The sequence below is a fragment of the Lagopus muta genome, chromosome W, assembly GCF_023343835.1.
Source record: "Lagopus muta isolate bLagMut1 chromosome W, bLagMut1 primary, whole genome shotgun sequence".
In the NCBI taxonomy this organism is placed as follows: Eukaryota; Metazoa; Chordata; class Aves; order Galliformes; family Phasianidae; genus Lagopus; species Lagopus muta.
This window is the reverse complement of record NC_064471.1, coordinates 3652039-3670733: the sequence shown is the minus strand read 5'-3', so window position 1 is coordinate 3670733 and position 18695 is coordinate 3652039. Positions and strand designations below refer to the sequence as shown.

Genomic DNA, 18695 nt, shown 5'->3' with positions numbered 1-18695 from the left:
CTGGGGTGCATTAAAAAGAACGTGGCCAGCAGGTCAAAGGAGGTGATCCTCCCCCTCTACTCTGCCCTGGTAAGACCTCATCTGGAGTACTGCGTCCAGTTCTGGGCTCCCCAGTACAAAAAAGACAGGGATTTCTTGGAAAGAGTCCAGCGGAGGGCCACGAAGATGGAGAAGGGCCTGGAGCATCTCCCCTATGAAGAAAGGCTGAGTGAACTGGGTCTGTTCAGCCTTGAGAAAAGGAGACTGAGAGGGGACCTGATCCAGGTCTATAAATATCTAAGGTGTGGGGGGCAGAATGGACTCTTTTCAGTGGTGAGTGGAGATAGGACAAGGGGAAACGGCTGCAAACTGCAGCATAGGAAGTTCCGCACAAACATGCGCAAGAACTTCTTTACAGTGAGGTGACGGAGCACTGGAACAGGCTGCCCAGGGAGGTGGTGGAGTCTCCTTCTCTGGAGATGTTCAAGACCTGCCTGGACGCCTACCTGTGCGACCTACTGTAGGGAACCTGCTTTGGCAGGGGGGTTGGACTCGATGATCTCTGGAGGTCCCTTCCAACCCCTACAGTTCTGTGATTCTGTGACCTTAGGTCAGTGACAACAGACAGCATGAGTGCTGCCTATCAGTTGGGGCTGTGCCACCTAAAGGTGTAGGATGCCTCTGGGAACTTGTAAGTAATTCCCTAGCTAGCTGCAAGAGGCAGTAAACCATCAGGGCCTGGGAAAGCACTGTCTGTTATCTTGCCCTGGGCCTATCTGCACCTTCACCCTAGCCTACACAAAGGCACTCCTCAGACTCTATGAGCCTGAAGTCAGCTTTGCTGGGTAATATCAGCTGTGGGGAATACTGCTATAGTACTCTTACAAAGCTATCTTGTCAGGATGCTGTTGCTGAAAGAGTAGGTTTTACAGACTTGTTAGTTTTTATAAATGGTAGGCATTAGTCACCACATATATTGAGGAGTATGTGGCTATATGGCTTTCTCATGCTGCCAAAGTATTCTTCCTCTGGCATACTGAAAGGGATTTTCAGTGAAACCTTTGGAGAGCATCTCCTGCTTTTTCACTCGATATTTCAAACAGCTGTCTTACAGGAAACAGCCTAAGCCTGCCTAGCATCTGTTCAACCTCTGTATATCCATGGAGAAGTACTGTTTTGATACCTGAGCTAGGATAGAATGCAAAATCCTTGGATGTAAAGATTCCTGTAGTTAACTCAGTTACCACTGGGAGGGGGGAAGTTAATCCTGCTTTAGGTCTCACACGACTAAAGTTCATTTCTATAACTATGGTAATATGCGCTGTCTAGAGACTAAATTACTTTCCTGTGACTTTACTACTATTTTTGACTGTTTTGTTATGTTCTTTTAAACCTCTTGGCCTGAGATTGTTTTGTATCTGTTCTGCTCATGAAGAAGCAAAATTGCTTCTGACAGGTTCTTGGCAATTGTCTCGCTCCAATTTATAGGAGGGAGAGGAGGTTCTTTTATTATCTATATACCCGGCGTGAGATTAAGAAACAATGGTTCAAATGTTGGTCCGAACAGTTTATTACAAATCTTAATCAGGGAAATGGGGAAGGGGAGGACGGACACTATTATGAATTAGCATAATGGGGAAGGGAAGGAGGGCGATAGAAAAGAAGTTAGGAGTCTTTATAGGCAGCAAGAGGGACATAGTCACCACCATGGATCCAGCGAGGTTCGTAGTTCAGTCTTTGATCTTCAGTAGTGGTGGGTCGTCAGGCAGAGTTGTTCTGTTGACAACGACGAAGCACGATGACGACCATGGTGATGATGGCCCCTTTTCAATAGTTTCAGACTGGTCGAGTCAACTGTCTTTAGAGTGACAGCTCAAATCCAAAGTGGTTGAGTCAGCTCTCCTTTGAGTGGCAGCTTCTGGCTCTGGGATCTCAGCAGAAACTCCTTTGTTCCCATCTTCCTGGCCTTGCCAGCAGATAAGAGGGAGCAGGGATGCCCATCTGCATCCTGTTTCTCACAGAACACGATGGTATCGTTCCCCAATTTTCCCACACCTAGCTGGAGCTGTTTAGTCGCAGGCCAGATGTTCCGCCAGGAAACACTCCTGAGCACTCTCATCCACTCTTCTACAGAGCAAGCAGCTCTGGAGGAAGGGGCTTTCAAATGTTCCCAAAGGGATATCCATTGTCACACGGTTAGCACCCATTAGTTGCCTCCTCAACAAATCACTCAGTCTTATCACAAGAAATACCTCAGGAAGCAAGCATTGAGCCAAAAAAACAAAGAAGGATTCTCACAGCAATACCAGGCAAAGTACTCACACATAGGCCAATAATCATATTAAAACAACAACAACAACAACAACAAAAAAATCAACACAAAAAAACAAAACAAAAAAAAAACCACACCCCAAAATTAAAGGAGTTCTTTGGATATGCTAGTACTTCTTCCTAGAAAACAGCCTAAGTCCACAAAATACTTTCTTCCATGGCTGGCCCTAGGACCCTAGTCTAGGGTGGCTCCACTCTGGGTTCACCTCTTCTGGTCACATGGTGAGCACAGTTGCAAGCAATTTGCTTGTGCTCCCTGGGCCAGCCACACCTCTTTACCTGGTGTTCAATCACCTGTTCAAGACATGACCTAACAACAGTTTCTCTACAGTATCAATTTGCAGACTAACTCTCTAAGCAAGAGAAGCTTTTGAACATATTAATATAGCAAATCTAGGAAGAATTGAGAACTGTTAGCAGTTCCTGCATGTTTTTATTGGTGTTTGGATTGTTTAAGGCTGAGCCACTTGAACATAGCTAGAGATGAAGCTGAGTCATTAGACTTTTACCTTGAGCTGGGCTATTCTCAACTTTAATTTCTGTCTTTCAGAATGGAGATGTGTGTATTTCCATTCTTCATCCACCTGTAGATGATCCACAAAGTGGAGAGCTGCCATCGGAGAGGTGGAACCCTACTCAAAATGTCAGGTAACAGTGTGGACCAATGATGTACAAAGCTGACCTCAAAGGCCTGTTGTTTATCTCCTAGACTAAAGCCTGTGCTAGGAAAAGATTTGGAAGGAAATTTAAGATGTGAAGTTTGCTTTTTTCTTTAGCGCTTAAATCAGTGCTAGAGTTACCAAGCTGTCTGAAGATACTAGAGTGTTGTGTGTTCTGACATTTTATTAATAATTTAGAGCCTTCTTTCCTGTTTTAATGTTCTTAAAGAAAACTATCTCAAATGATTTAGCTTTTCTAGGCAATGTTATCCTACACTTAAGTTATCCAAATTCTTCAAAGATACCAATAGAAGAAAATAACATCTTTGAGTATTCAGGCCCAGCAGGAGTAATTCTGTGTGTCATCCTTCCTACAGTTCTTCTAATTACATGTTCATATTTCCTGTCCTGTAGGGTGGTGTCTTGACCTGTTAGCTAGGTAGTTCTCTTGCTACCAAAAACAAGGTTAAGTAGCAGAGCAATTCAAGGCTAACATGTTAATTTTTTTAAAACATCAACTGGATTTCATTCTACTTTCAAGACACTGCCAATAAGGAACTGGTAACACAAGTATCAAATAGCAAATCACTGACATGCAGCAGGAGTGATGTAGTAGAAAAACTGAACTCTGATACTTCTGTTTTGACTATTTAGTGCGATTCATTATCTAAATAAGGTTAAAATAATTGCCCCTAAATTTTTCCAGTATCACACAGGAATTGTTTTCAGAATTGTTGTGTGTTAATTCCTTAATTTTAAATCTCTCTTTTTTTTAATTGGTAGATCCAGCTAGGGATCTCCTTCCCTGTGAGGGAATGCAGCATTTTGAAGAGTTCTCTGATAGTTTGATTCTGCTTTTATCTAACTTGGATTCATTAAATTCCTTTGAAAAGAGCCTTTGTCAAAGCAGAGATGAGAGGGAGAGTGTACTGAATTCTTGACCCTTGGAATGGGGTAACTGCAAAGTGCTGAACTGTAACTAATGTGGCAGGAAACTAGGAATTGTAACAGTCAGAAAATAATAACAACTGATGTTGTTATTATGATGCTCCCAGAGCATACTACTTAAAAGTTAAAAAGGTTCAAGAGATGGTGTGTCTTAGCTGTGTAAAGTCATAAAGGGCTGAGAATTTTACCTTAAAAGTTTAAGGTAAATGTTATCTAATCAATCTGTCCCAAGTACAAATGTATGAAGCAATTTTTCGAAAGTTATAGTTCAGAATTGTTTTTTTATTTTAAGTATCTTAAATAGTATTTTAAATTATGTATTGCTGAACATTCAGTTGTTCTTCTGTTCATATGGCTATTAAACTGTTTTTTCATACATTTGATAGGTTATCTCCTCCAGTTGTTACAACTAGATGACAAGCCTCAAATCATAGCTAAGAAATAGCTTAGAGCATTAATTTAGATCGCACAAACTATTTGACTATTTAATTATATACAGTACGAGGCTTGACATGAAATTTATCTTGCTAGTTCTGATTGCTGCTTTTTCTTACTGTGGTGCAGTTTTTGGTGCTTACTCTCTTGGAACGTATTGGCTTAAGGGTAACATTTGGGGAGAAAACATTCCTCAGATGCATTGGCAAGCAGAAATGAAACTTGTCCTTAACTTCTAGCCCACTCCTGGTGTCACCCATTGGGTTAAGTGCTGCATAAACACTTCCTGCTGGAATCCCATCTGGCTTTGCAAGGCTCCAGTGTCTGTCAGATCAGAGGCAGCAGGACTGAAGGTGCATGAGGGGAGTGTGTGTGTGTGTGTGTAATGAGCTGCATGCATAGCCTGGGCTTCCTCTTCTGTTGATTAATTTTGTAAATCTTGCTGATTATTGACAGTTTACTACAGGTGACTATGGTTGGGGGGGGGGACATTCTTCATCTTTGAGAACACTTGTGCTTCCACTTCTAAAGGTGTCAAGCATTTTTTTTTTTTTAACAGTAAATATGAACTTTCCTATCACTTTTTCCAGATCTGATTATATCCTTTGGAAAACAAATTGTAGAAGACTCCTGATAACTGTGCTGAGCAGTCTGACCAGACACAAGTGTTTAGTTTCAAAACCTTTCAAGAAGCTAAGCATCTGAATGGCCAAGCATTTCCTAGAATAGTATCTCAGTTATGTGATTTGTTAGATATGCTCAGTATGTACTGCTCTGAATTCACATCTAAATCAATGTGACTAGTTTCCTTTATCAAGTTTAGTAGATCAGTTGCTATGCACTGCTGTGTTTCAAGACCTATTACTTGTCTCTGTTCTTTCCTTCCGTTTAAACTGAAAGCTCTTGCCAGTGCGGAGGTTCATAGGAAACACGGGAGCAGGAGCTGAGCAAGAGAGATGGTGTTGGTTCTCATTGAGTGCTTGCAGAGGGATGTACCCAGTGTCAAGGTTATCTCTAGATCTATCTTTGTCTTTGACAGGGGGACAAGCAGGCCCGCTAGCCCAAAAGGAGGGAGGGAAGGGGGAGAGGGAACAAAAGGGGGGAAAAAAACGAGGAAAAAAAAACCACCAGTGGCAGTGATCTGAGGAGGAAAACAAACTTAGTTTATTAATTATAATAGCAGAAATACAAGTTAATTGAGATTGAAGCTAAGAAATCAAATAAATGATAGAGTTTCTGAAAACCAAGGTTCTTACTCTGATCTGCCAGGGAGCAAAGAGCTAGTCTCATGACTTCTGGTCAGTTTTATCTTTCCCACTGACTGGAAAATGTAAATAGAACAGTGAAGTCTTCTGGGAGCTGTAGTACATCTCTTCTGAGACTCCCAGTGCACTTGTCACGGAGTTGACCAGATCAATCTATGTCCGTGACAGGGGCGACAGGCCTCTGCCCTCCCCCCCCACCCCAGTCCCACAAAAATGGGAAGGAAGGAAGGGAGGAAAAAAAAACAGCGGCAACAATCTATGGAGGAAAACTTATTTTACTATAATATTGGAATACAAAATAACACAATATATACAATTTAATGGAAATTGAGATGAATAAATCAGACAAGATAAGAGAGAGAGAGTTCCTGGGACCGATTCAAACCTGAAAAGCTTGGAAAGGCTAGGAAAGCACCCTCCAGCACCCACTGCAAGGCAGCAAGAGAGCACCCCCCCCACCCGGAAGGGCCAGATCCCGTGACTTCTGTCATGTACAGGGATAGGTACTTGGAATTGGGGCAGTGACACTTTAATGCCCCGTACACTACATGATGTTTTGATGTGGAATACTGAAGCCATAAAAAAACAAAACAAAAACAAAAAAACATAGAACCATGACAGCACTACATTATGTGATGATGTGGAATACCAAAAACAAAAATCATAAAGCCACGACACCCAGCTAGCTCAGTGCTGTTGCTAGAAGTCCAGGAAAGCTGCCACCTGGAGTTACATAACTGGCTTGTGCTGGTTTTGCTGATGACAGGCAGCCAGAACCTGGTGGACAATTGGTGGCTTGCCTGGGTGTTGAAAGGCATCTGCATTGCTTTCCCATTGCCGTGCATGCTGCTTTAGTAGCCTTGGAGATACACAGGATGAGGAGAGGTGATATCTGGCTGAAGCTCCAGCCTTTGAGCTCCCAGCAGGGTAGTGAAGACAGCAGTTTGGTCAAGGGCCTTGGGTTGCAGTGGTCCCCTTGCTATTTAGAGGGACATGCAGTGGTCCTCCTTGCTATGTAGGACAGGCAGAGTCCAACTTTCTGCTGGGAAGCTGAATGTTGACAGGAACAGGCTCACCAAGCATGTTTCTAGCCCTGCACCATCCCCAGGCAACATGGATTAGGTGAAATCTAGCCTGAGCTGAGCTCTGCTGGCTACCCCATCACAGACACATGAACAGAAGTGATGGGCCAGGTGCTGGAGTGCACTTGGCTTTGCACTCCCACTCTGCACTTGTGCTCCTCTGCTTCTTGCTAGGATACAAGCTCTTGGATGAGGTAGCACAGGAAAGGCCTCTGCAGTTCAGTCTGGGAACCCTTGGGCGTGGTAGCTGGAAGATTCCAAACTAGTTAATCTTCAGAAATGCTTCCAAGCTAGTAGTGTCCTCCATTTGGTGTTGTAGTGTCCCCACCCAAATATCTTCATGATTTTTGCTTCTAGATGTTTTGGAGTGCTGTCTGTAGTCAAATCAGGTCCTTAAGATCTGTATTGCATCATCTTTCCTGTGCTGACAGATGTGGTCTGAAACTGATAAATACCTGCATTCACATCAATTACTAGTCAGTTATCTTTAGCTTAAGTTTTGCCTTCAAACAATTCACTTTGATGCCTTTCTGATGCATTGCCTAAAGTTGTCAGCAGAATCCATGAGTACTTTCACTCTGACCCTACTGTTGTGGTTACCTTTTTCAGGACTATCTTACTGAGTGTAATCTCTCTGCTTAATGAGCCCAACACGTTCTCTCCTGCCAATGTGGATGCATCAGTCATGTTCAGAAAATGGAGGGATAGTAAAGGAAAAGACAAGGAGTATGCTGAAATCATAAGGTAAGTTTTGCTGTGTGCTACCAGCCTCCTGCTTTGCACCCTACAATACAGACTACTTGTAGAACTTGCTGAAAACAGATTCTCTGTGGTTGGTTATTTGTAAATGAATTTTAGAATCTTATTTCAAGTCCAGGTGTCTGGTTTACATAGGTTTTTCAGCAAAGAATTGGTGCAGACTTCTGGAGCAGAAGGATCAGGCTGATCTGTATTTGAGTTGTTGTAGTGGTGTGGTTTTCGTTTTTTTTTTTTGTTGTTTTTTTTTTTGCAGATTAATCTGGAATGATGCACTGCAAAACCTATTGGCTGCTCATAAATCACAGTTAAACTTTGTACTTGCCTTTAAAAACACTGCCTGCATTGCTTGGGAAATTATTCAAATTGACTGCAACCTTCTAATTCTGTGCTTAATGCACTCATGAATCATAATCTTGTCCCTCTAGTTTGAAGGACTATCAGCAGGATTTGGCAAGTGTTTGCAAAGCTTGGGGTTTGATTAGCTTGAAGCACTGTTCAGTCTTGACTCTCCTTTGCTCAGAAGTTCACGGTTTATCAGGTGCTGTTGGAAGACAATATAAACATGAGCCAGGGTGGCTTGGAACCATAAATGAGCAGCCTCTACTGCAGTGGCTGCTGCCACACTTGTCTGGCAGAAAAAAAGCACATCAGCATTGACTCAGCTAGCTGGGCATGCAGGATATAGGTTGGAGCTAAGCAGGGTGGCTGCTGACCTGAACTATGTGGAGAGCTTCACTGGAGGTTGTCTTAGTCCCTGCCAGCTCCATTGACTTTGGCAGAGCTGAATTTATTCCACAAGCAGGAGCTCAGGATGAAGGGGTCAGCAAGAGGGGGCACTGCCAGCTGCAGCCCAGCCCCTCTGTCCTGAGCTGACAGCAGTGCTTGTATCTGGGGGCCAACAAGACAGTGTCAGGGTTACAGCTGTGCCCCAGGGTGCAGCCCCACACTCCTGCTGCCCTCACCATCTCGTGGGAGCTGAGAGGTGCCAAATACTTGTGGAAATCCTGGTATTGGGCATACTGGGATAGCTTCCTCCACCACTGAAGGCTGTGGGATAGTATCTCTGAAACCAGCTCAGTAAGTCATCTTGAGAGATCTTTGAACAGCCCTTCTCTAGCAAGACAGTTAATGTAATGAAACTTGCTCTGAGCTCTGTCAGACCTCTAATGCAGAGTCCTGTACAATAACTGGCTTCATATGTTGCTGGAAGTATACATGCTGCAAACTTGGAGTACTTCCAGACTTGGGGCTATGAGAATGAAATCTCTTGCTGCTGGTGGCAGTACCTCTTCCAGACATGAGTGGTGGGTGAAGCAACTCTTCTAGCTGTATGCTACCAGGAGTTTTGGGCTGGGGGCCACTGAGCAGTGGGGAGCTGCACACGTACCCCGGTCATGGTGTTCTGTCCTCCTCCTGCAGGAAACAGGTTTTGGCTACCAAAGCTGAGGCGGAAAAGGATGGTGTGAAGGTCCCCACTACGCTGGCAGAGTACTGCATCAAAACTAAAGTGCCTTCCAATGACAACAGTTCAGATTTGCTTTATGACGACTTGTATGATGATGACATTGATGAGGAAGATGAGGAAGAGGAGGATGCTGATTGTTATGATGACGATGATTCTGGCAATGAGGAGTCGTGACCTGCTCTCTATGCGGTTCTACTGCCCTGCCAACTCAGGCCAGAAGGGAGCAGCAGTAACCTAGCAGCAGTCCAGCAAAAAAGTGTGTTGAGGGGGAAGGGATCAAAAAACTTTTGTCTCCTGCTGTCTCCTGTTGTATGGATCTGTTTGCTCCTTTTTTATGGACTTTTCAGAGCCTCTTCACAGAATGTCTGAAGTCTTGCATTCTTAATCTTTTCATCACTGTATTATTTCTTTTTTAAAAAGAAACTCCTTTTCACTTTATGAAATACAACGAAACAGATTTGCTTGTGTTTAGATTATTGAATTAAATACAGTCTTGCATTGAGATGTTTAATGTATTTAAAGCTGGAACAAACCCAGTGGGTACTGGGTTTTTGAGGAGCTCAAATTCTGCTTTGTGTGGATTTTTTCCTCCCTAGTAAATGCAAATTGCTGAGGTTTAGCTGCTCTGTTTACAGTAATAGCATGTGTACATTCATTTACCTTTGTGGTGATAGCTTGTTTTGTGGGTTTTTTTTGTTTGTTTGTTTTTAAGGTGTGAGGTAGGGAGTGTAAATACTGTCTGTTGAATTGGTGGGATGTTACTGAAAGGTACAATATTCCTTTTTTTAGCTTGCTGAAGATAGGAAATAGCTGGCCCTTGGAGCCCCAGAGGGCGCAATTAGCTTTATCTCTGAAAAATGCTTGTCCTATGAACCCTCTACTAAACACTTAAAACTTCATACCTGTACAACCCTAGGTTGCTATTTATTTATTTTTCCCAGACTGTCAGGATTAGAAAATAAAATGTCTAGTTTACCCATGCTGCTGAGACTTGTTGCCTCTCTCCAGATGGAGAGCAGACATGCATCTCGCTGCTGTGATGGCTGTCTTCTGTGGCCAGCTTTTATCTCAACCTTGCTTTTGGCAAGGATTTCTCTGATGGTTTCCTACCCCCATTCTCACTAGCAGCCAAGCTTCCTGCAGCCTGAATCCAGTGCTGCCTTGAGCCTTTTTTACTCTTGCTTGTGTACATTATGTGTAGGTAAGTGCAAATGTACTGTATGTGGGCTCTGTGGGGCAGGCAGAAGTCAGAGCTCCCTTTGGTGTTGCCTGCCCTGGACCTGGGATGGCTGCATGTGTAGTGGGCTCTCCCCTACCTTGTTGGCAGCCCCTGGGAAAACCAGTGGAAGGGTTTATCAAACTTCTCAACAGTGTGCCTCAGCTGGTGCCCTTGCATGTTTTTGGGAGTATTGGTGGAGCTCACAGCTCTCCCTTGGGCAGGGCCATCCTGTATGTATTCTTCTGCAGGATCCTCTTTCTTAGCACCCTGACCCTTCCGTGATGTGGTGGTCAAGATTGGCTGTGGTGCAGTGGCCTGAATTCACCTTTGGAATGATATCTTGATTGGCACCTGTCCTGCCTTTGCCTGCTGAGCCCTGGCACTGCGTGTTGCCCCTGAGGGCTGAGACCCTCCCCTCCCACTCCTTATAGAGGAGGCTGCCCTGATGAGAATTACTGCCTTTGGTGTTTGTTTGTGTCCTGCTTCATCTGTCTCAATGATTCTCAATGGTACTGAACCAACTGCAGTGTGGTAGTGGGAGCAAGCTTTCTACTACAGTGAGGCTCCAGGGCCTGTGGATATGTCCCTGGAACAGATGCAGAGGGGAGGAAAGCTGGCAATGCTACATGTGCAGCAATGTGTACCAGAGGTAGCAAGGTTAATGTTTGCAAAACACTGCACCAATCAGTGCCTGGGTGGTCTTGCAGCTGCTAGGGAGGTGGGCACTGTGACAGTTTCCATGGTGATGTGCAGGCTGAAAACAGCCCTGGTGGTGGCACCTTATCTCTGAGGTTTCCTGCTTTCGTAGTATCCAATTGGTCTGTGTTAGTGCAGTTTCTGATCATCTTCCCCTCCTGCCCGCAAAGTGAACAGTGTGGTGTAGTGCTGGATGTGCTGCTGGCCTAGTTTGAAGTGAGGATACTGCACCTCTCAGATCTCCCTTGTACTTTTGCCTGTCTTCACTATATATTTTCAAGTGTGATGTTGTAAGATTATCATGATTCTTCTAATAACCTTTTTAAAGGAAAAAAAAATAAAAAATCTGAGAGCTCCTACAATTACCCAAACTAATTTCTCTTCCCCCTTCTCTCTCATTCCTTGTTGACTTGCTGTTTTTGTTTTTTTTTTAAATAATTTCATAATTCAGTTTGTTTTTGAAGCTATTTAAGAGATGGAAGAAAAATGTTTACCTGATCTGTGTATTCTGTGGGTTTTTTTCTTAATCCTTTTCTCTTGTCTCAGTCCATGTTAACACTTATATTTGCAACTACAATCCCCCTTCAAATGTGGTTTTCAACCATTCTGAAATGAGGGGATACACTAGATTTCTTTCTTGCTGAAATCCCAGCTGTTTCCCTTTTTTCTTCAGTATAATTTTCCAGAAAGCATTAACTGATGCATTTTTATGTTGTATTCCTCATCAGTAGTAATATTATTGCCTTTTCTGCACATCTGTCATCTAATAAAAAATGTGAAATAAGTAGCCATGTACTGTTAGGTCTCTCTTAATTGAGCTGTTTATTTGCATGTGTTGCAGTTTTAACCACAACAGGGCAAGGGAGCCCCTTTCTCCCCTTTCGGAGAGAAGGAAAGAAAAATGACCCAATTAAGATAAGGAGCTAATAAATCAAATATAATGAGAGTGTCCAAAAGTTGAAGGCCTTATTCCAATGCACAGGTGAGATGGCACCTGCAACAGAGACGAGCCAGACGACGAAAAAAGGTCAGGGAAAGTGATCTGCACATTATTGTCTTTTCCCTCTGAGCTGAAACAGTAATAGATCAGTGAACAGTCATATGGGGGATATAGTTCTTATTCGCTTCTGGGACAGGTACCCAGACCTGAAGCATTAACACTATGATCCCCAGTGCACTACATGATGTTATGATGTGGAATACCAAAAACCAAAAATCATAAAACCTTGACATTCCACCCTTATTCCACGTCACTACATCATGCTTAATATATAGAAACAAACAATAATCAACAAGCATTAAACACACACACGCATATATATATACATGGAATTACTGACTGCACATCAAGTTCCCTTGTGGTACACATTGAATGTTCCCATTTTTCTCCATCACCCACTAAGTGGACCCAGGTCGTTGGGCAAAAAGAGTACCATGTAAAGGTTTATCCTTTCCAGAAGCGGGAAAGACCCAAACTGCTTTTCCCAACATGCTCTTTACATGTACTACAGGAACCTTATCTGCCTGTACAGTATGTAGGGAGCTGAATTGGGTAGGATCATCGCAATTGATAGACCCCAGACTGTTGAACAACTAGGTGGCTTCTGCCAAATACTTCTGCCAATGCTTAAATATAGAAGGGTGAAATAATTCACTCTTGTGTTTCCAGTCCAAGTCTATTTGAGCCACCTCAATTTTGGCAGCTCAATCTACCTGGTGGTTATTTTGCTGTTCTTCAGTAGCCCTACTCTTGGACACATGAGCATCTACATGGCACACCTTCACAACCATATTCTTTGTTCGGGCAGCAATGTCTTTCCACAGTTCGGCAGCCCAAATAGGTTTACCCCTTCTTTGCCAGTTATTTTGCTCCCACTGCTGTAACCACCCCCATAAGGCATTTGCCACCATCCATGAGTCAGTGTAAAGATAGAGCATTGGCCACCTCTCCCGTTCAGCGACATCTAAGGCCAGTTGGACAGCCTTTACCTCTGCACATTGCCTTGATTCTCCTTTCCCTTCAGTGGCCTCTGCAACTTGTCGTGTGGGGCTCCACACAGCAGCTTTCCATCTGCGATGCTTTCCCACAATACGACACAATCCATCTGTGAACAGGGCATATTTCTTTTCATTCCCCGGTAGTTCATTGTATGGTGGGGCCTCTTTAGCACGTGATACTTCTTTGCCTTCAGGCCAGTCCATGATCATCTCTAGGATTCCTGGACGGCTGAGGTTCCCTATTCGAGCTCATTCAGAAATCAGTGCAATCCACTTACTCCAAGTGGCATCAGTAGCATGATGGGTGGAGGCAACCTTTCCCTTGAACATCTAGTTCAGCACTGGCAGTCGAGTTGCCAGAAGGAGCTGCATTTCAGTGCCCATTACTTCAGAAGCAGCCTGAACCCCCTCATATGCAGCCAAGATCTCCTTCTCAGTTGGAGTGTAGCGCTCTTCAGACCCTCTGTATGCCCGACTCCAGAATCCCAGGGGTCGGCCTCGGATCTCTCCTGAGGCTCTTTGCCACAAACTCCAAGTGGGACCGTTCTCTCCAGCAGCAGTATAGAGGATGTTCTTCACATCCTGTTCCATCCGTACTGGCCCTAGGGCCACAGCACGGGCTATCTCCTGCTTAATCTGCTCAAAAGCCTGCTGCTGCTCAGGACTCCATGTAAACTCATTCTTCATTCATGTCACATGATAAAGGGGCTTACAGTGAGGCTGTAGTTTGGAACATGCATTCTCCAAAAGCCCACTACACCCAGAAAAGATTGTGTCTCTTTCTTATTAGTCGGCAGAGACATGGCAGTGATTTTGTCGATCACATCTGTCGGGATGTGATCTGGCTGCAGGGAGTGCCTGAGTCTGCTGCTGCTGGGGGACGATGGGAGGGATGCCACCTGCGTGAGGTGCGAGCAGGTGGAGGAGCTGCTCAGCCTTGTGGTGGAGCTTAGGGAGGAGGTGGAGAGGTTAAGATCCATTAGAGACTGCGAGAGGAAGATAGACTGGTGGTGTAACTCTCTGTGAGAAACAAGCAGAGATTGCAACCCCCAGCCTGTAGTGGACTCTCTCCCTTGCCGTAGTCAAACCGAGAGAGCTGACTTGAGAGGAGAGGAGGAATCCACCTCAGCAACGCAGGCGGTGCCCTTCCCGACCTACCTCGGTTCCTCAGGAGCCTCTAAGTAATAGGTTTGAAACCCTGGAACTAGAGGGTGAGGAGGCTGAGAATGAGGTGGAGGAACAGCCTCTGAACTTTGCTAAAGAGAGGCGGTCAGCTCCACGCTTGAAGACCGCCTCTTCCGGTAAAGAAAGGAGGGTGATAGTTGTAGGTGATTCCCTTCTAAAAGGAACTGAGGGCCCGATATGTTGACCTGACCCCACCCGGAGGGAAGTGTGCTGCCTCCCTAGGGCACGGGTCAGGGACATCTCTAGAAAGCTGCCTGGGCTTATTCGCCCGTCTGACTACTACCCCTTATTGGTAGTTCAGGTTGGCAGTGATGATGCTGCCAAGAGAAGCCTAAGGGCTATCAAGAATGACTTCAAGGGTCTGGGGAGGGTACTGGATGGTGCGGGAGTGCAGGTGGTCTTCTCTTCTATCCCTTCAGTGGTGGGGAAGGACACTGAGAGGATCAAAAAAACCCTCCTCATCAATAAATGGCTTAGAGGCTGGTGCAGGCACAAGAACTTTGGTTTTTTTGACCATGGGACAATTTACTCGGCTCCTGGCATGATGGCTGCAGATGGAGCTCACCTGTCTGCAAGGGGTAAAAGGATCCTAGCCCAGGAGCTGGCAGGCCTCATTGAAAGGTCTTTAAACTAGGCAAGAAGGGAGAAGGGGACAAAATGAGGGCTGCTGAGGTTGTGCGGGTAGTTTGAGGTTCAAAAGTGAACTTGATGGGTGATGAGGGTGGAGTTCAAAGGGATGGATTGTGGCAGGGGAATGCTGCTTCCCTGAAGTGTCTGTACACTAATGCGCGCAGTATGGGAAATAAACAGGAAGAGTTGGAGATCTGCGTGCGGTCGCACGGCTACGATCTAATTGCAATCACGGAGACGTGGTGGGACAGCTCGCGTGACTGGAATGTTGTCATGGAGGGCTATGCGCTTTTTAGGAAAGATTGGCCTGCGAGGCGGGGTGGTGGAGTTGCTCTTTATGTGAGAGAGCAGCTAGAATGTATTGAACTCCACCTGGGGGAGAGCGGTGTAGCAGTGGAGAGCTTGTGGGTGAGAATCAAGGGGCGGGCTGGTATGGCTGACACTGTTGTGGGAGTGTGCTACAGGCCCCCTGATCAGGAGGAGGAGGTTGATGAGGCCTTCCACAAACAATTGGAAGCAGCGTCACGATCCCAGGCGCTGGTGCTTATGGGGGACTTCAATTATCCAGATATTTGCTGGAAAAGCAATGTGGCCAGGCATGCGTGGTCTAGACGCTTCCTGCAATGTGTTGAAGACAACTTTCTGATGCAGGTGTGTGAGAATCCTTCTTTGTTTTTCTGGCTCAAAGTTTGCTTCCTTAGGTATTTTGTTGAGGAGGCAAGTGATGGATGTTGTGTGGCAATCAACATCGCTGTGTGGACAATTTTACATCTTTGGAACTGTTTGCCTTCGGAAGATAGCGCTCAGGACTGTTTACTGGCAGAAGATCTAGCCTGTTACCAAATAACTCCTGTTTGCTATGGAAGACTGGGGGATGATACCATTGTATCCTGCGAAGGCAAGATACAAGTTGGTGCCTCCCTGCTTCCTCTTATCTGCTGGCAAGGCCAGGAAGATAAGAACAAAGGAAGTTTCTGCTGAGATCCCAGAGCCAGAAGCTGCCACTCAAAGGAGAGCTGACTCGACCACTTTGGATTTGAGCTGTCACTCCAAAGACAGCTGACTCAACTACTTTGAAACTATTGAAAAAGGGCCATCATCGTCATGGTCGTGCTTCGTCGTGCTTCGTCGTCATTGTCAACAGGACAACTCTGCCTGACGACCCACCGCTACTGAAGATCAAAGACTGAACTACGAACCTCGCTGGATCCATGGTGGTGACTATCTCCTTCTTGCTGCCTATAAAGACTCCTTGCTTCTTCTTTTCTATCTTTTCTATCGCTCTCCTTCCCTTTCCCCATTACCCTAATTCATAATAGTGTCCGTTCTCCCCTTCCCCATTTCCCCTGATTAAGATTTGTAATAAACTGGTTGGACCAACATTTGAACCGTTGCTTCTTAATCTCACGCCGGGTATATAGATAATAAAAGAACCTCCTCTCTCTCCTATAAATTGGAGCGAGACAAGGTGGTGGAGGAATCGACGAGGAGAGGGGTACTGCTGGACCTTATTCTCACTAATAGAGAAGGGCTTGTCAGGGAAGTAAAGGTCGGGGGCAGCATGGGTTGTAGTGACCACGAGATGGTGGAGTTCAAGATCCTGAGTGGAAGAAGTAAAGCAAAAAGTAGGATTGCTACCCTGGACTTCAGGAGAGCCAAATTTGACCTCTTCCAGGACCTACTTGGAGCTATCCCGTGGGCTAGAGTGTTAGAAGGTAAGGGGGCCTGTGAGAACTGGTTGGCATTTAAGCAGCTCTTCTTCCAAGCTCACGATCGGTGTGTCCCTGTGAGGAAGAAATCGGGAAAGGGTGGCAGGAGACCTGTGTGGATGAGCAAGGAGCTCGTGCTCAAACTCAAGGGAAAGAAGAAGGCCCATGAAATGTAGAAAAAGGGTCTGACCACTTGGGAAGAATACAGGAATGTTGTCAGGGCCTGCAGGGATGCGACGAGGAATACTAAAGCCCGCCTGGAATTAAATCTGGCAAAGGGGATAAAGGATAATAAAAAAAGGCTTTTTTTAAGTATGTTAACAGTAAAAGGAAGACTAGGGAGAATGTGGCTCCCCTGCTAAGTGACGGGGGTGTTCTGGTAACGGGGGATGCCGAGAAGGCAGAGATACTGAATGCCTTCTTTGCTTCTGTCTTCAGTGAAAAAGCTCCCCCTCGGGAATCTGAGACCCTGGAGGTTAGTGAGAGGATCTGGGGAATGGAAGACCTCCCTTCAGTCAGGGAAGAGGTGGTCCGAGAGCGCCTAGGCAACACCAATGTTCACAAATCCATGGGACCCGATGGGATGCATCCATGGGAGCTGAGGGAGCTGGCAGAGGTGATTGTTGAACCGCTTTCTGTTATCTTTGAGAGGTCTTGGAGGACGGGGGAGGTGCCTGAAGACTGGAGGATAGCCAATGTCACTCCGGTCTTCAAAAAGGGCAAGAAGGAAGACCCAGGCAATTATAGGCCAGTCAGCCTCACCTCTGTCCCTGGAAAGGTGATTGTAGTTAACAAAATACGCAAGTTAGAGATGTAGTCAACGAAATACGTAAAGCGGGGGCTGTCAAGGTCACCAGGCGTAACCAGGCGTAATCTGTGTGGGCCCCCTTGTGTGGTTAGCGAATACGTGAAAGGGGGGCTGTGGAAGATATCAGACTCTGCGGGGGCTCCTTGACTCATGAGAAACCATGATGAGACATGGCAAAACAAGACATGCCACACGTCTAGTGGGCACAGATAACCGTAGCAAGGGTGATTGGTAGCACTGTGATATAAGGGACAACTATAAGAAGAGTGTGTTGCTTGCAATAAACTGCATTTTGCCGCTCACCACATTGATGTCATAAAAGCGTGTGATTTGGCCGTGGCTGTCTGAGCACTTCACGACGGGACATTAATCAGAGGTTGCCGAAGCAAAGGCAACAGGTGATGGAACAGCTTGTACTGGATGTCATCTCCAGACAACTGGAAGAAAAGGAGGTTATCAGGAGTAGTCAGCACGGGTTCACCAGGGGGAGGTCATGCTTGACCAATCTGGTAGCCTTCTATGATGTTGTCTCTGGCTGTGTGGATGGGGGAAGAGCGGTAGATGTAGTCTATCTTGATTTCAGCAAGGCATTTGATACTGTCCCCCATGACATCCTTATAACAAAGCTGAAGAAGTGTGGGATAGACGAGTGGTCAGTGAGGTGGGTTGAAAACAGGCTGACTGGCAGAGCGCAGAGGGTCGTCGTTGGTGGTGCAGAGTCCGGTTGGAGGCCTGTATCTAGCGGTGTTCCTCAGGGGTCTGTGCTGGGTCCGGTCATGTTCAACATCTTCTTCAATGACCTTGATGAGGGGATAATGGCAAGTTTGCTGATGATACGAAGTTGGGAGGATTGGCTGACAGGCCTGAAGGCTGTGCTGCCATTCAGCGAGACCTGGACAGGCTGGAGAGCTGGGCAGAAAAAAACCGGATGAGGTTTAACAAAAGCAAGTGTAGAGTCTTGCATCTGGGGAGGAATAATTGCATGCACCAGTACAGGTTGGGGGATGAGCTGCTGGAGAGGAGCTCTGCAGAGAGGGACCTGGGTGTCCTGGTGGACTACAGGTTGGCCATGAGCCAGCAGTGTGCCCTTGTGGCCAAGAGGGCCAATGGCATTCTGGGATGCATTAAAAGGAGTGTGGCCAGCAGGTCGAGGGAGGTGATCCTCCCCCTCTACTCTGCCCTGGTAAGACCTCATCTGGAGTACTGCGTCCAGTTCTGGGCTCCCCAGTACAAAAAAGACAGGGATCTCTTGGAAAGAGTCCAGCGGAGGGCCACAAAGATGGAGAAGGGCCTGGAGCATCTCTCCTATGAGGAAAGGCTGAGTGAACTGGGTCTGTTCAGCTTTGAGAAAAGAAGACTGAGAGGGGACCTGATCCAGGTCTATAAATATCTAAGGTGTGAGGGGGCAGAATGGCGAGGACGGACTCTTTCCAGTGGTGAATGGAGACAGGACAGGGGGAAAAGGCCAGAAATTGCAGCATAGGAAGTTCTGCACCAGTGTGCGCAAGAACTCCTTTACAGTGAGGT

The 18695-nt window shown here is 45.8% G+C and overlaps 3 protein-coding genes across 7 annotated transcripts in view; all 3 read left to right on the top strand.

Moving 5' to 3' along the window:
- Positions 1–9425, top strand: part of LOC125686449 (ubiquitin-conjugating enzyme E2 R2-like) — a 74747-nt gene extending 65322 nt beyond the window's left edge. For both annotated transcript variants that reach the window (XM_048930433.1, XM_048930432.1), the window contains 3 exons: positions 2861–2958; positions 7309–7443; positions 8878–9425. In XM_048930433.1, coding sequence (XP_048786390.1) covers positions 2861–2958; positions 7309–7443; positions 8878–9097 — 453 coding nt within the window. In that variant the 3' untranslated portion in view covers positions 9098–9425. The remainder of the gene's footprint in view (positions 1–2860; positions 2959–7308; positions 7444–8877) is intronic.
- The window catches only part of LOC125686402 (uncharacterized), a 218178-nt gene that overhangs the window by 33466 nt on the left and 166017 nt on the right, over positions 1–18695 (top strand). The gene's annotated exons all lie outside the window — the stretch shown is intronic.
- Positions 11740–18695, top strand: part of LOC125686444 (uncharacterized) — a 182414-nt gene continuing 175458 nt past the window's right edge. For 2 of the 4 annotated variants that reach the window (XM_048930426.1, XM_048930424.1), the window contains exon 1: positions 11740–18164. In XM_048930426.1, the coding sequence (XP_048786383.1) occupies positions 14730–15632 (903 nt within the window). In that variant the 5' untranslated portion in view covers positions 11740–14729 and the 3' untranslated portion in view covers positions 15633–18164. Of the gene's footprint in view, positions 18381–18695 lie in introns of all 4 variants that reach the window. The other 2 variants (XM_048930423.1, XM_048930425.1) reach the window with 2 other exon arrangements.